We start from the raw sequence: 17,813 nt of genomic DNA, 5'->3' as shown, positions 1-17,813 counted from the left end.
GTCCTTTGATTACTCTGCAGGGTTCTGAGCCCATCTGCTTCTCCACTACAATGCAGGTTCAACACTCCTGAGACTGTAGCAGCTCTGAAAATAATTGGTCTCTGATTTGGTCACTCAAATACTATGTAACCTGTTCACTTCTTCCTGTAGCTCCTTCACCTGGTGACAAAGCTGCTCCCCTACAGCACAGCCCTTGCAGCAGAGCTGTTTGCCAGCCTCAGCCTCCTGAGGAGGCATCAGACACTCCCAGCAACCTCTGACCTGGAGAACTACATCTACCATCAGCAGGTCTGGCTGGCTGGAGACATATAATGGGCAGATAAAAGCACGGTCAGGACATGATTCTGAGACAAAAGAACACTAATGATATAATAATAAGCAGAATACTAAAATGAATGTCTTGAAAGACAACATAAATTAAAAAAAAAAAACAAAAATATTCCATCATCTTGTTCTAAAATGTTTGAATGAAAAAGAAGCAAAGCTACTGTCGAGATCTGACAACTCTATACAGTTTCCAGTACACCATAGTATATCTAGGACACAAATTTTGAAGTCACAAAAAATGCTGATTTCCCTGCCTTTGTGTCTGATATTCCAAATTTTAAATCAATCAAATATTCTGGTTTTAGATCATGAACTGATTTTAGCCACTAACCAGACAATGAAGCTTTATCAAAATCATGGTATATTGAATCAAAAACAGCCACAATCATTCAGCAGTAAACATAGGTAAGCTGAGTCTTTTAAACTGACTAATAACAACAAGTGATAATCTTGGATCAGATTTGAATATTTTTACCATTAAAACACCTACATTTTTTCTGTCCAGGGAAGAAAAAACTGCACTACATGAGGAAGCCTTTCCTTACCCAAAAGAACTCCAGAAAACCCCACAGCAAAAATCTCAAGAACTGAGATAAGCCACAAAACAGAGCATTTCACTTATTGTTATGGAAAGGGCACTGAAGTGTTTGAACCAAGTGCTCCTCTGCTGTGTCCTGATTGACTCTGCAACTGAGAATGCAATTAGCTACTAGCATTGAGCAGTAAATTCTCTGCATAAGTGATTTCTAGATGGATATGGAACTCAGAGGCCTTGTTTTGTTTTCCAGAAATGTTACAACTGCAGTCAGCACATCTTTGATGTATCTGACCAATCTGTAAAATCTTAACTGTAAGCTGGCACATAAACTATCATTTATCTGATCCCTAACACCCGGTAGCCATGGAAGATTACTTTCCCCTCATCTAGGTATTGTGTTTGGGTTTCACATCCACAAGCTTTTAAGCCTCCTCCAGTCTGAGAAAACTGTACTATTTTCTTTTGTGATTTTGCTGGCACAATGACTAGGCATGGACCTTCCTGGTTCCCCCTCCACAACAGAATATTCTATTCCTGTAAGACAATGCCAGCCTTGTTCTCCAGCTGTCAGGAACAGAAGCAAAGAGCATGAACCCCTGCAGTTTTGACCTCTTCCTTTCCAGTACACACAGAAGTTGAAGCAAAAGATATACAGATTTTTCCATGTGTTCCAAAGTACCCTTTGCTTTCCTAGCACACAAGGCTGTGGACAATACAGTTCTTAAGTTTCCCATCATCCATGAGAACTGCTTGCATGTCAAGCAGTACCCTTTGAGGGCCACAGGACTGTCCACACCTGCCTCTGTCCCCTCACCAACAGTCAGCCTCTGCCTGTGCTATTCTTTTCAGCCACATTTCTTCTACTTCAGCTGACTTGCAGCTAACCAGGGACCCTGCCCCTGTACCTTGCACAAGTTTCATTTGTCTCAGAGAGAATATTACCCATTCAACCCTCTCAAATCCAAGCCAGTGTCCCTGGCTCTACAGTTTTAAAAAATTGGAATTAATAGATGCCCTTTTTCCTACTCTTCTAGCGCTCTTCATATAGGCAAGTTATGAATCAAATAGGAATGATTTAACCTTTCTGTCACACATGTTCATGTGTCCCTGAATAAATATACATGTGCACACCAGTGTGACAACCAAACTCACACGTCTGGAGACAGAATTAGCTACACAGTGCAAGCTACGACTTAAATGGTGATCCACCCACATATCCAGACGGCACTCATCCTGAATACCTAGTTATTTACACTGAATTTCTAAATTGCAAACTGAACTGCCTTCCATCAAAAATATTCTTTGATGAACATGCTACATATATTTTACACAGCCTTATTTTAACTGTATTATGACAAAGAGCTAGGAAAAGAGAGAGTTAGAAGAATAAGGTAAAATGCTACTGGTTCCAACTAAATAGGATTTTATGCACTCAGGAATTAGTGACTATGCAAGACACAAGGCAAATAAGAGGCCAGTCTTATGGCAACTGAAACATTAGCTGCTATTACCTTTTGACTATCTACTAAACTATTAATCTCAAAGAAGATAGATCTTATTGAATTTGTATTAAATCAAATCTTCCTCTGACAATTTGAAACAAGAATTTCTGGAAAAGTCACCCAATTATTCTGGTAGGAACTAAAAAGTGTAAGTGTGACAGCAGTTTTCGTTTTCAAGAAATATACTGAGAGAGAAAGCAGATTATTGGAGTTTAAGGACGTAGAAGACTTTAAATGACAGGAAAAAAAGAAAATTATTCAAGATATTCAGACTTTTGTCTTACTTTTCTTGCAAGATGGTGGGTATATGGTGAAAGGGGTTAAAAAAGGCTCAGAAAAAACACACTGCACATTTACAAAAATTGATATCACACAGCAGAACATGTTTTGAGAAAATTGTGTCATACATATACAAATCAAGACTCTATTTTTCATCTGACTAGAATGAGGATAAAAGAATGTGAAAATCGTACTGTTTTAAATCTGCTTTCAGATACACCACTGGAAAACCACTTGCCAAAAAGATCTGTAAGCAATAGCATGATAGTTCATTCTACCGCAATAATTTTTTTTCACCGGTGTGGTGAAAAATTACAACTCTGATCTAAATTTTCATATGTTTATTGAGCGGATTGTTCACTACCATATAACAAACATTTTAAAACCAGTATGTATGTTTTAGATAATATTTTTTGGGTCCCTTGCATCAGAGACCATAATTGAATTACGTTGAACAGTTCCCCAATTACCTTCCTGCTCCATTATATTTACCTGTTTTCTCCTGGCAGAAACCATTTGCAGTGTCATCTGGAATGCACACTGTGGTCTCCTAAACACCAGCCTCAAGCCAGGGGAAACATTGTTGGCTTGTACATTAAAACCACTACCAGGCACTGATCTACCCATCCAAGCACTCCCTAAAGCTCTACGGAGGGATGTCCCTGCCCCAACAGAGAACACAGCCTTCTTTCTAGGGCTGGAGGTTAAAGAAACAGGGAGTACATGCAGTGGTAGAGGAAGCTATGGGGATTTCAATGAATATTTAGAAATATAGGTTAGGGGTGGGGAGAATTGCAGTGTCAAAACATAAGCATGAAGGGGGAAAGGAAATAATTCTGGTTTGTAGTTATGCATTTGTGCATTTGGCCTAAAATAAATTAACTTTCTGTTCTTAATGTCATCTTGCTACCTTCATGCAATATGCAACACCTGTATCAACTCAAACTATGTTTTTCATTCTAATGCAGATGTAAAATTTTGGTTAAACATAGCAATAAAGGGCTGGTATTTGCATACACTGGATTTGGTCATCCAAACTGAATTTAGTTGTTTGTCAATCAAAAAATACCTACACATAAGAGTCATCAAAGCAAGTCAAAATACAAAGTCATAAATATTGCATTGTGGGTACAAAGAGGAGACCTGACAACCATCAGTAAGCACTTATTTATTTACTTTAAGATTTACAAACTAGTCTTAGATAAAAACATGGGAAAAGTTAAAACGATATTAATCTAAAAGAAGCTACACACCAAAATGAATTTTACAGTATTTCACCAAATCATCAATATCTTATCAAATATGTTTGATAAGACCAAGAGCTAAGTCTTACCTTTACAATGTACTTGGAAGATGCAGACCATCAACCCTCAGAGCAGAGGAGCTCTTCTAAAGCCCTACTTCCCCTCTGCAGAGCCTGATACTGAACAGCATTTTCTGCTACACTCCAGCTTATTGCAAACACCCCAACAGCACATGGATAGAGTGAGTGTTCATCAGCATTCAGGAGTGAGACCACACACATCAGGACTGTGGTGCTCTCCAGCAGCAAAAAAACAACAAAAAACCCAACAAAACTCCCATTTGCAACCATGAACATATTGCTGCTGTGCCACCAAGTCCCCGTACGGATATTTGCAGCATCTTTTGGCCAGTGCTAACTATCCCTTGAAAAGCACTCAGCTCGGAGGCTCTACAAGCCTGGAAGCTCAGAGAAGGTCACAAGCTCCTTAAACTATTCCTGAGAAAAACAGGACTTACTCTAATAAAAGCCAATGCATTGAAGGGTCAACCAATTTCCATATAAAAATTTTCTAAACATCTATACAACATGGTATTTGATCCCCCTTCTTATGAATTCCTAAAAGATTCTAAGAGCAGAGTCCCCCCCATATTAAGGCACACAATATATCCCTTGGTTTCAACCTAAAATAGATTGTATCTGGTGTAAACTAGGGGGAAGGATGAATAGTTCATTGCTTGGACTACTTTTATTCTTGCAAAATAGGTATTGCTGCAGGACTACATCAAAATATCTGAGTGAGAGAAACGGAAAAATTTGGGGTGTAGAAAATTCAGAAAAGCTAATGTGATTTTCTACCTTTTGGAATGCATTTCATTCCATTACTGATAATGTCAACAATTAGATTTCAGTTTAACCTTCAAAATACAACCTAGACCTGGAGCAGTTGATTAGCTCTTCTTTTGACATCACACAAATTATTTTTTTTATAACTTTCAAATGCACTTAGTGAGGAGGTGAGGTAAAAATAAGCCAACATCAACAATGGAAAAATCCCTATCTAATGAAGTTGCTTTAACCTGTTCTGTAAACTTAAGAGCTTTTGCCTATTACACAGTACCACAATCCCATAAGATACAAATTTACCAGCTGTGAACTTCACTGCCATCCACTAGTACTCCTTTATGGACGATTATGTGATTCCATGCCTTTTCCAGCAATTTCAATGGCACAGTCACCACTGATGCTGATGCATGGTCTGGATACATGCCTGGTGCTCCCCAGAGTGATATGAATCAGAGCTGTCTCAGTCACACTGGGTCCAGCATGTAACACAACCATCACCAGTAATCAAGCAGCAATGCAACAGCTCTAAAAGCTGCTGCCCCAGGAAGCAAGAAGGCCTCCTGCTATGATAACCATAAAATGCTGCCTTATGCACCAGATCTAGGTGTTGCCCGAAGCACACAGCGAGGCTTTGTGCCTGACTAGATTCTGACTGCCAGGCTTTTCACTGCAATATTGGCTGAGAGATTTTGAGGGGGTGAAAACGATCAGAATACATTTGGAAAGTTTTTGTTTACATCATTTGATTTCAAGGCAAAGGAGATCGACCATGTGTGATTTAACACTGTCACAATCAGGCAAATCACACCATCAGCAGGATTCTATGGAGACCAAAACTGAAATAAGTAAAATATGTCAAATAAGTCAAGCAACTCAGAAGATTAGGTTTCTCACCCTTAATGCAAGTCTACAACAAGAATATCTGAAATGACAAAAAATTTAATTATATTATGAAAAATAGGATTGATTTTTAAATGCAGTACAGCTCTTGAGTCTCTTTATCCCAATGATTATTCACTACAGAGTCAAGGAGCAACTAATGTCCCTTCATATTCTACAATAGGAGTCTTATTTTGTTGAGCTCTGAAATCAAGAATAGTGAATTACTAAAATCAGATGAGGTTGGCATGAGAGCATTTTGCCAATAGAGCAATCTTGGTACACCACTGTGGCAAAGCACTAAGCATGTAATCAGCTATATCAGCAAAGATCAGCTTTTGACTCATACAGAAAAGTCATCACTTCTTAGCAAAACAAGCAATATCAGTAAAAGAACAGTTTTGCAAGTAAAATAGTACATGTGTAGAGGTTTCTGCTGATGGATCTTTGTCCAAGTGGGATACTACATCACTTAGATAGCTCCAATTGATCAAGCTATACCAAAATATAGTATAGACTTGGCTTGTATTCTGCTCTTAATCTTAGTTCAGTATTTCTCTCTGTACCTACTAAATAACAAAACCCATTCAACCTGCCAAGTTAGCAAAATATGAATGCCCTTTTTAGTATAACATGTAGCTCAAAATGTAGAGCACAGCAGCATTCTTGATGCAAAGAAAATACTGCTAGACAAAGGAATGGTACATGCCATACCAAAGCAAGCTACAACCAATCCATTGCTCAGTACTAGTCACTGTTACATGGGTGTCAGGCTGCCTAGTGCACAGCCCAGTGCAGAGAGTGTCTGCAACCCTGTGATGCTTCCAGACAGTCCCAGGACTACCAGGCTGGCAAACTGATTGCACCCTGCAGTTTGACTGGTTACACAAAGCCTTTTACAGCTTGAAAATCTTTGCGCTCTCTCACTGTGCCTGGACCATCTACATGTTCCTCACTGAGGATTGCCAGTGGAGAGCACTCCTAGAAATGACAGATTTTCTACAGGGGAAAGGGGAGTTTCACAACAGCCCCTCTCTTCCAGCCATGTGAAGCAGGATGTAGAGTGGCTTACATGAAAGGATATGCAGAAGGGGACCATGACACAGACAGCAGCCTCTCCTAACACAGCAATGATCTTAGAGGTATCAAAGGTAAAAACCATAATTAATGAAGTCCAGTGCAGTCACAAGGCTTGCAGGACTACTGCCCCAGGCAGTAAATGAGTCACTGGAATTTAGCAAGAGGGTGGGAAACTGTACAGGATACTTCTAGGCAAGGAGATAATTGATCAACATATTGAAATTCAGCAGCCCAAGACCTGCACAAAGATGTGTACAGATCCTGGCTGTGAGTCAGCTGTGGAGGAAACACACTGCAGTGTCACAGCTAGCTATGGACAGCTACATGAAATTAATTCATTCAACTGCTGCTCCATTCCCCACAGTCCATTTAGCTGACTTTTGTGCAGAGGTGGGGGAATTTCACCTTTTATATAGATGCAGCTGGAAAGACTACACGCAAATTATTCCCAGTACGCAACACATACTCCAAGTAGTGCAGCCTGATTAAATGGTACATGATACAGCATCTTAAACTACTCTGCATCACAGTCTGTAATCTCAAAGATGGCACAGACCCAACATTCCTTGTGAAACCATAAGACAAAGTTCAATGCTACTATAACAGGCAAAGTTATCTCCTTTCATGGGTCTCCCGTAGCTCAATGTGCAGAAAATTTGAAGAGTGACAGACTATGTCTTTCCTTCTTGTTGACCAAATTTTTTGTTTGGTATCCACAAGAAATTTAATCCCTATTTCCCAGAAATTATGGGCAAAACTCCATTATATAATTTTTACTTCATATTTTACAGTGATTTTCTTGTTATTTGTTTTTTTGGCGTTGGGTTGGTTTTTTTTTTTTGTAGCTTTTTGAAACAATAATAGAGAATCGTGTCATACCTAAAACAATTAAAAATTTTCACCTTCCTATTATACTTAGGTAGAAATATGCTTTCTGCTTGTCTTTTTCCTTAAAATTATTGAATTTTCTTTCTTTTCAAAAGTGCATGTTCTATATGTGTGCATATATGTACATATACACGAGTGTGAACGTGGAACTTTTAAGACCACAAACACCTGACAAATATCTGTACAACAAGAAAAGTAAAATTTTACAGAGTGCAATACAAGTCTTGTTTTCTGTACACCAGTTTGACATGATGAAGACTTAAATATTCACATGTTTTAACTGAGGTACTATTTGTCTTAACGGGAAAGCAAATCAGTATTAAATACTTTGACTATAGGTATCACCATCATAATAGAATTTTAGCATGTTTATGATAACAGTTTCTTTATAAATAAGTTCAAAGTTTAGCGATATAGCTCTATCTGGATGTGAAATGAGAGCTGTGTCACTTTTGCATCATAAAACCCTATGGCCAGGTAGAAGAATTAATTGATTGTTAAATAACAATTTAGCCTTAAAATTAGATACAGCAATGTAAAGGGCTTCTAAGTAGCCAAATTAAAAAAAAAACCAAACTAAACAATATTTAGAACACGATTTTGAGGTTCCCATTTTGGGAGGTGGAAGAAAAATGAGGAACAAAATGTTAACAAAAGGTTCATTTTTAGTAAACGCTGAACTTTTTTTCAATAGAGCCTTATGCTTGCTAATTTCATCATTTAATCTTCTATTCATCTGAAAAACACATGTAGTTCTAAATAAAAGCACCATTTGGAAAAGCTATTAAAAATAATTCATTAAGGAAGGAAACTAATATGAAAGATTTCAGGGTTTCCAAAAACTACCTATTGGCTCTTCTGTTTAGATAAACACAGTAACTAAATTTGCTAACCATTTGCAAATAATCTAGCTTTGTTTCCAGAAATAGCTTTCCAAAAAACAAAAAAAAGAAGGGAATTTACTAGCAGCCATCACTACAAACGCACAAATTTTCAAAGGAGAATTGTCTCTGTATTTCAACAACATCACTATGCGAAACAAGCCTCACATTACTTGAAAGGAGGCTGCAGCCATCTCATACTGCTGCAAGTGAAGAGTGCTCATGACTCACTGCCCCTGCCTGGTTGCAACTCATCAGTGCCGGCAGCCCTAATCTGCTCCCAGACATTATGACCAGCAGCTCTGATATATGGATTAGATCTACCCCAAGTACTCCGAGCAGGGAAAGAACTCCATGAGCCCTTTATTCCCTACGGAGTACCTGTGCAGGAGAATAAATCAGTGATATGAAAGAAAACATGAAATCCTTCCCAGTAAAATTTGCAGATGACACAAAAGATAATAAAATGGTAAATACTGGGGAGTTGTCAGTTCCACAGATTGCATGGCAGCCTGGGCTCACCTGAATAAGATGTGTTTTAACACAGCTGAGCACAAAGCTGTCTATCTCATAACTAAGAGCACACATTCCAAACAAAGACAATATAATATGCTAGAATGAGGCATATGGATGATGGTGGATAACCAAATTAATATTAGCCTACAGTGCAATACCCTGGCTAGAGCAGTGAAAAAAATCCTTTGATGTACAAGGGAGTAAACATGGAGTAGCAATAGGAAAGGATTATATAAATCACTACAGATGTTGAGACGAGAATCTGTTTCAAACAGCATGTAACAACATGGTTCTAGTTTATATCTGTGATCCCCAAGCATTCCCACAGGAACAACTAAAGGACTATACTAGTATTCCAACTAGAAAGCCTTAATCAGCTACAAGAAGCATTCAAAATTCTGGAAAACTTGCCTTGCTAAAAATGAGAAACCCAGGTCAAAGAGGAGGATAAATGATTACTGGTTTGCTGTTTACAGATATTTAAATGGAGAGGTGGAAGGAAATAAGGAGTATCATGAATATTAAAGGAGAACTTTTCAGCTTCTTAATGCTGGATTTTGCATGCTTCTGCTACATAAAATTGGAAAAACTCAGAAAATAAGGTAACAATATTTAACAATAGTAAGTACTGTTCATCTAAAAAGAAGCAGGATTTTCTTTCATCTGAAGTTTTTATAATCAGCATCTTTCTTCTAAAAAGACTTAGAAGTTGCAAGACTGTGTCAGTATCTTATATTGTTGTTTAAGGCAGATGAAGACAAAAAGTTAGAGTTCTATCATTCAAAAGCATACTTAAAATGCCCCAGGACAGCTTTGCTACCACAACTCCTGCCACTTATGTGAGCTTTACAGCAGGTATTTAGCTAGCTCCTTATATTTGTGGGACAATTATTTCCCAAGTTATGGAATGATCATCTAAGCTGTTAGTAAGCCAGATGAACTTCTCACTCCTTTCCAAATTCATATTTTGGATATACTTGGTATTAATGCTTCTGTATTTGTGCAAAGCAGCAAGTTACTAAAAGAGCATGGGAAAAGTGAAACCTTGCTGAATACACAGAAAAGCTCAGTCACAGATAATTAGAATTGATCTTCCCATTTCTGAAACCAGTAATATGACTTCTGGGAAAAAAAAAGCACTACAAAACCACACCATCAAAAAAAACCCATGAAATGAACAACAGAACAAGACCCCTTCTGAAATGAGAAAGACGTGCAAAAGCAATTTCAGTACAATATAAAAAAACCTGTCTTAACAGGGAATTAGCAAACTGTGACTAATATTGTATTGAAAGGGTGTGGCTACAGGACCTGAAGACCCAGACAGTTTAATGAAGGTAATTGCCTAATTCATTAATTGAACAATACCAAATTCACTTCAGAACTTGACTCAGACATATATTACAATTTGATACTGCAAAGCTTAAGTGAACCTTCAAAATTTGTATTGAGCTATAGACTGAAGAGCATTTTGTAAACCTAAATATGGTCCTATACTTTTCAGGGGAAGAAAATTTTCAGGTAACATGTATGCATCACACCTACTCTCTATTCAGGCTACATCCCAATCATCTCAAAGTAAAACTTTAAAGCCAGTGCAACATCTAACTGCATCATAATCAAAAAATGACAATTTCTGTTACTAAAAAATGGTAATTTTTGAGTGCTGTTCTCTCAAATGCTCCAATCAGCCAAGGATTAGAGGTTCAACTTAATACTAGCCAGTGATCATTAATCATTTTAAAGTACCACAGCTAATCTCATTTCTTACCCAGAGAAAGCCCACTCATGTTTTATGTGCGAGGGAAACGTTGGTCTACTTTGGAATGTGTTTTAAATTTGGTTAATGACACCTTTCTTCTTCCCACAAAAGACATCTAGAACACCTCAGAACAGAGAACCCACAAATATGCTCAATGCTACACAAAGGCAAGCAAACATAGGCAGTGGTAACAGAGATAAAGTTTTTCCAGGCAGCCTCACACTGAGGCTGTAAGGATCAGTTGACTTATGTTAAAAGCCTGTCACTTGAGTATAGCAGTGGCTTCTCTGCCTTTTGCTGATAGAGAATGAATTGGGTTTTAAGCTTTCAAAATTTTCTAAGAGGTCAAATTTATGAAGAGGAGATATTTAGTATCTTCTTCAAATACATCTATTAAATTCACATTGTGAGAAGGAAAATCAAGCTGTGAAGTGATGGAACATTGCTGCAAAGTGAAATCTACTGTGGAAGAAGATGCAACCTCTCCTTCCTGTTTTACTAGAGCAGAGTAAATTAAATAGAGGCTTCTTCAGTTGTTCTCTCAAGTTAACCCCTAAACATGGGATCCTGAAGCCATTGTTGGAAAAAAATACTTATGTACCCTTCAGTATTAGCCTGAATGATAGTCCTGTTGTCTTACATGTTATATCTTTTTCCTGGAGCTAAAATAATTGTTTAAGACTGGTGTATCTTTTCCTTAGCTATATAGCAACAGATGAGTCAGAATATACAGACAAAAGTTCTGAAGAGACTTATGTTTTTCTAAGGCAATTTATGTGCAGCACCACAAGTAAGAAACAAGATGGAGAAAAATAGCAACTGCTCAGGCATCACCAGCCTTTCTGTGCTGCTTCAATGACTAGATTGACCTGAACCAGCAGGCCCAGATGCAAGGGGCCCGCTGGGGGTTCTAACCCACTTTGACAAAGACAAGACTCTCCATTTGGAGCCACTAGCTCCTCTTCTGCAGGGTTTTTACAGCTTTATCCACCTTAAGGTGGACACTGATGGTGGGCACTATGGACCACTTCAAGTACCCATCTTCCCATGCTCTGCAGCTGGTTGAATTCCCTCACTAGAAACCCCAGGAAAGCTTATTAAAAGGTTTACATTCTCATTTGTGTTGACTAGTGTGGCCATTAGATTTCTCATATATGCAAACCAATCCTGATTTTGTTATATCAATCTGATAAATATATAAATGTCTTTAGAGACTGAATGGAATAGCTTAGGCTTGCACTTCCTTTTCTTATTTGTAGAAATATTTATGCATTTGATTCAACATGAAGTCTGACAGGAGCTTATGTTGGTCTATTAAGTTTGGATGTTTTGAGCATTTACAGGCTCAGGATGAACATTTGTATGTAATCAAGCTACACATTCCAGGACAGGTTGCTCCCCTAAACTGAAATCCCTGAGCCTTCTTTCTATGTTCATTTCACTAACTTGCTGAGAAATAAAAAGAGCTAATAAGACCATAGCTGTATTTTTGAGATTTAAATGAAGTGTTTTCCTTACATATTTATTTGATGCTCTTGATTTCAGAAGAAACAGCTTACTGCAGAACTCTTCCCTGTTTTCTGTATTCCTGAAGAGAGACATGACCTTTAAGTCTCCTTAATATGGACAGGACAAAGTAAGGTAGACATGATTCTTCCACCCTTGCTTGGGAGATCACACACAACAGCCAACCAGGTGATACCCTGAAGGGTCATTTTTGAAGTGGCTTCCAGGCTGAGAACAAAAAAATCCTGAGATATCCTCTGCTTGTACTCAACAGGTTCCCTGCAGACAGGCAAAACTGCTCATTTTTGACATGTCAGTATTCTTTGTAATTTAGCAACAAATAAAAGGAGAGCATGGACAAGTAGCTCTCCTTTGTTCACTGTTTGACACTCCATAAAGGTGAGGAAGAGTGCAAACCAGGGCTGTCTGAGCAAGCAGAAGAAAGATTTCTCAGTCTGGGGAGAGGGAAAAACCTTGGAAGTTTAGTTATAGCAAATTAGTTAGAACTGAACAAGAAAGATCTTTTTTTGTTGTCAGTTTTGTTTGACATCACAAAAGAAGGGCCTGGACATACCTTGCTACAGCTGGGGCAACTGGAAAAGAAAAAGAAATATTTAGGAGTTGACAGACAGCTGTATTCCAGGCCAGTAACTGATAGACCTCTGGTTTTACCTCCCTAGCTTAGGACAAGTCCCCACCACTTGTGAACATAGAAATTATTTGTAATGATTTTGAAACTTACTTTACATCTTTTTAAAGAGCGTATTTACATCTTCAGTGACCTAAAAAGCCCACGGGCCCATGGCAATCAAGGTGAGGGACAATGTAGGAGGGGAGAAATCTGTTGTCTTTTGCCAGCATCTTTTGAAATTGCATGTTCCACTCTATTCCAAGTGAGGGATCCAGCAGCAGCTGTTACACTCAGTTGCACGAATATCATAAAGAGTCTAGATAAATCTGTATAAGAATACTTACTATTTTTGCCCATTTTGTATATATTAGCTAGCAAACCATTAGTCCAGCTCCTCAAGAATTTGTACCACAAATACCTATCTGCAATTTTTTTAAATACTAGAATGTATTCACTAATCCATGCTTTTAAGAACTTTTACAAATGGTTATCTCCAGTATTTATTAGAACTAAAATTTGTTTATAAATGTTACTTCCCTAAAAGTTTTCTGCAAAGTATTTTTGGCATAGAAGGTTATGGTATGATCCTTTGAATTTTTTACAGAAAGGATCAGAATATCTTAATTTCAACAGCTAAGTAGCTTTACACAAAATACCTTTAGCAGGTACATGCTTAAGGATAAGTCCAGAGTAGGTTCTCTGCATAACACTTCTTTTAATTTTAAAATTACTAGGCAGGAAAAAAGTCAAGCTCCAAAATCAATGATTCTTTGTCCTGTTCTGGTCTGTCTGGCCAGCCCTTAAAATTCCTGTAGCTTTCAGAATAAAGCAGTTTGCTGCTTTGTGTCCAGTCCAAAAATTTCCCTACATGAGAAAGGAGTCACACAGCCATTTCTCCTAACAGCTAGTAGCATTTTTAGATCCATTCTTCCTTTCCCAACCTAATCAGGAGAGAGACTGAGCATCTGAAATGCACATGAACATCTAGTACCAAATTTTCATATGTTTTGAAACACTAAAGGCTTTCAAAGTGTTATGAAAATAGCTTGATTTTTTTTTTGGTCTTGATTAGTGAGCAGTTTTCAGAAACTTTCTGTAATATTTTTGGAAATAAATTACTATGGTAATACATTACCAAAAACATCCATTGGGAAGAAGAGAGAAAGAATGCCTGAGAGAGTTTAAGTGGCATGGAAGAAGAACCAAGAGAAAATTTCACTAATCAAAAAGGACTCTATATCTTCTCCAGAAAGATCTAGCTGTTAGCTTCCCAAAATAATCTATTTTTTTTACAAGCAAGGTGAACTGGGCTATAATACTTCAGAACTCACATTTCAGAAATGACAAACTATCAAAATCAACATTGTTTCACAGTCAATCTGATTTTTGGATTTTGCCAATTTTTGTTTGCAATTACATAGGAGTATCAACTATTTCATTTTGTGGGCAGCACAGCTAGCTTGTTTTAAGTATACTGACTATAAATTTTACCTAATTAAAAAAAAATGAAATCAAGATAATCAACTGTATTGCAGCATTCAGAGTGAAGCCATCACCGTATTTAACACTCATGACAAACTGTGCCAAGTTTTCTTATTTCCACAAAGTTTCAAAATCTGAAGTTGTTCTAAAAACTGATATAAATATTGCACAACAAATCTGTTTCATACGTTTAAATAAATGAATATATTTTTATGCTTACTGAACTTACAAGAGAAGCAAAAACACTGAAATTCAGTTCTGCGGTAACATTTAAAATCATACTAGATGTAAACTGCTTCAGTTACCCTGGACACTGTCATTATTTAGAGAGATAAAAGGGAAAAGCCACGAAAAATTCAAAGAGTTCAGAAAGTGTTTATGTCTATGTATATCACGAATAAGTCGTATCTCACACCAAAAGTAGCCACTCACAAAAAAAAAAGCCAAGCAAGAGGTCAGATTTTCATTTTGGCTCACCAAGTTACACTGATGCTGTAATTATTTTGATAAATCTAGATTTCTCTTTTCCTCTCACTTCTGTAAACCAAAACGATAGTCTTCATTTACATCGAAGTGACAGCTTTTACTGATGTGGTTGTACCTATTACTAAGAGAAAAGATTCAGGAAACAAGCAGCAGGTTATAGAATCAAAAGAGGGAATGAGAGAATATGATCTTAACAACTGTAATGAGTATGATTGCCCTTGCCAAAGAAACAGTTTGTTTTAATGCACAGCACAACTAATTTTTAGAATTTAAGGGGTTTTCAGAAAATGAAATGTTATACAGAGGATGATAATGGTAACACTGGTATACAAAACAGGAATATAGGTGGAGCATGAAAAGCAAACACTAAGTGACAGAATGCAGTTTCAAAATCCAGCGAGATAACAGAATTCATAATGCATTTGCAATATATTAATACAAAATCATCTGCAACACACCTGTCAAATATATATACTCTTCAATTCTATGTTGAAATAGATAATTAAATCCTTGTTGCAGTAAAATAGAAACTTCACTGCTTGCAGAACTAACAGAAGTCAAGCCCTTTGCATTTGCCTGCCCAGAGCAACAGCATTTTTGTCAGAAGCACCAGTAATGATCTTGAGTTACGCACAAAAGCAGGCTCTGTTAGGGCAACGGACAAAGGCAAATGACTGCAAAGAAAGAGGACTCAACTTCAATTTAACTGTCCTGTAAGTTACATACTAATTAGCTGCAAAGCTATGAAATCCTAGCTAGCATGTTAAGTCTGCTACATGACAGTATAATTTGACTTCTTAAAGGATTATGCAAATTACAACTCATCATTCCATTACATGACTGAAAAAAGTGACAGCTAATTTATACATAACACACCTTTCAAATCCCTAAGATGTGAAGCACCTGTGCAATACATTTTGCCTAGATTTTCTAGCGTGTACACTCTTGTTTATTGCACTGTACAGAAGCATACCTAAGAGATTTAGAAAAGTCTTAGGGTTTTTTATTTGCTTTTTAGCTTTTAGAGCACAATCCCAAAGAATTAAACAACATACTTCTGTCCCTGCTGTAGAGGTTTTGCACACAAGTGTACGCTTTCAACACACGTGTAATTTCGGAATAGCAGGAGAGCACGAGCACTAAATGCACGAGCTAGAGGCAAGACTCACACAGATTTCAACATACTTCTGGTAGGTAGATTCACAGTAGATTCCGTCATATCGGTAGATTTTCCTACATTCTGATTGGTTGGGCAGAGGATGCTGGACAGTTATTCTGTAGAGGCATCAAAAACAGATAGACATGACTAGAGGATCTCTACAGGTAACTGTAATGCAGGACAAATCAGTATGTTGAAATTGATTTTTTAAATTTTATTTTTAAATTAAATGCCTTTCTGATCTCTTTAAATCAACTGCCTTGTGCACATAACACCCACAGTTTCCACTTTTCAAAATTTGCACTGAGAGTAAACTAAACTTCAATTCTCCACAAGAATGGTGCTTTTTCCCCCATCAAATAAAAGTGGAAGAGGTATGGAATTTTATAAATCAAGTTGATATTCCACATAGTTTGTATAAATACAGTAGTGCTTTTACAATTGATTATTTATTGTTTACTGTTGCAATCCTTCTTCAGGCAGAACATTCATTTGTGTCAGCTGGGAGTTTGTCCAGACAAAGACCAAATAACCCTCCAATTTAAAATGTCAACAGCAATTCTCACATTTGCACAGAATGAGGATGTTGTGGTATTATGAGGACTGTGATTGAAGGTGCTCAGCACCATCTGAATAATGCCATATGTTCTCGGATCGACTGAAAGAAAATGAAAGTGATTGGCAGCAATCAGGAGGTGCGCAGCATCTTGTAAAATCAGGCCCTAAAAGATTTGTCAATCATTCTCTTATTCATCCCTCCCCAGCTCCCCGTTAGCAGAAAATATAATTTGGCTATAAAAATTCAATGTTGTTTTTAAAATATACTTGGGAATTGCACACAAAACAGTACCCACCAATTTTCTTTTTTTTCCCTCCCTCTTCTCTGGAATAAAAACAGTTTTAGATGCTTTTGTATCTTCTACAAATTAATACCTTTTTCCCTTGTAATTTAATGGTATTTCACTGGAGTAAGGATAAATTATTTGAGAAATTTTACTGGTTTTTCAAATGTAGAATTTTAGGCTGTGATTTTTACAAATAAATATTCTAGTGAGTAGAGAATTATTTTATGTCATCATTATTTTTATAGTATTAACATCTACATAGCTCTAAGCTAATCTTGGTTTTTAAAATCATTTCAACAGTAATTTGAGACTGCAGGTTTGAGAAAAAAACTGGTATCATTCTCCAGCTACAAGCTCTGTGAGCAAATGGAAAGTTATCTATTGTGGAAACTGAGGACCTCCCTCAATAAGACTGCACCTACAGTGTGTCAAGTGCAAACAAATTCATGTCTGCATAGCTCTGGTTCCTTGCTTATTTAAGATAGAAACCTGGTCTGAGATGGCCTCAGCACTGTTTTCATCCCGTGGGACCCCACAGGCAGAAGAAAGAAGACAACTGTGATGAAAGCAGGAGCAAGCACCTCTGAATTCTGGCATACTCCTGCATTCACTAATTAAGACACTACCAGAGAGATTGATTTATTTATTGTGATACCTAGGGCCTCTAAGTGAGACATTTAAGTATCATATATACCATATGAGGAAATTTAAGTATCTTAAAATGAGATTTTAAACACAAGTGCAATCTGCAGGGAACTACATCAGATAGTACAAGAGATCTAGGAGAGTTTCCTCTATGTTGTGTGTGCCTGAGAGACACAAACCCTTCACTTTGAGTCATACAGAAATGCCTACATCAAAGAAAATTCAATCTTCAAAATCTTCAGTGCACCATCACACCAACTGACAAAATCCCCAAATTGAACTCCCTGGGCCATTTTTTGTTTTGGGGTTTTTTGTTTG

General features: G+C 37.3%; 1 protein-coding gene across 5 annotated transcripts in view; it reads right to left on the bottom strand.

Annotated features, from left to right (window-relative positions):
- NPAS3 (neuronal PAS domain protein 3) overlaps positions 1-17,813 on the bottom strand; it is a 594,775-nt gene that overhangs the window by 493,081 nt on the left and 83,881 nt on the right. For 2 of the 5 annotated variants that reach the window (XM_036383697.2, XM_036383700.2), the window contains one exon: positions 16,032-16,121. The exons of 2 other annotated variants lie outside the window; for them this stretch is intronic. In XM_036383697.2, coding sequence (XP_036239590.1) covers positions 16,032-16,121 — 90 coding nt within the window. Of the gene's footprint in view, positions 1-16,015; positions 16,122-17,813 lie in introns of all 5 variants that reach the window. One more of the 5 variants, XM_054515085.1, reaches the window with a different exon arrangement.

The sequence above is a fragment of the Molothrus ater genome, chromosome 6 (genome assembly GCF_012460135.2).
Source record: "Molothrus ater isolate BHLD 08-10-18 breed brown headed cowbird chromosome 6, BPBGC_Mater_1.1, whole genome shotgun sequence".
NCBI lineage: Eukaryota > Metazoa > Chordata > Aves > Passeriformes > Icteridae > Molothrus > Molothrus ater.
This window is presented reverse-complemented; position numbering and strand designations above follow the sequence as displayed.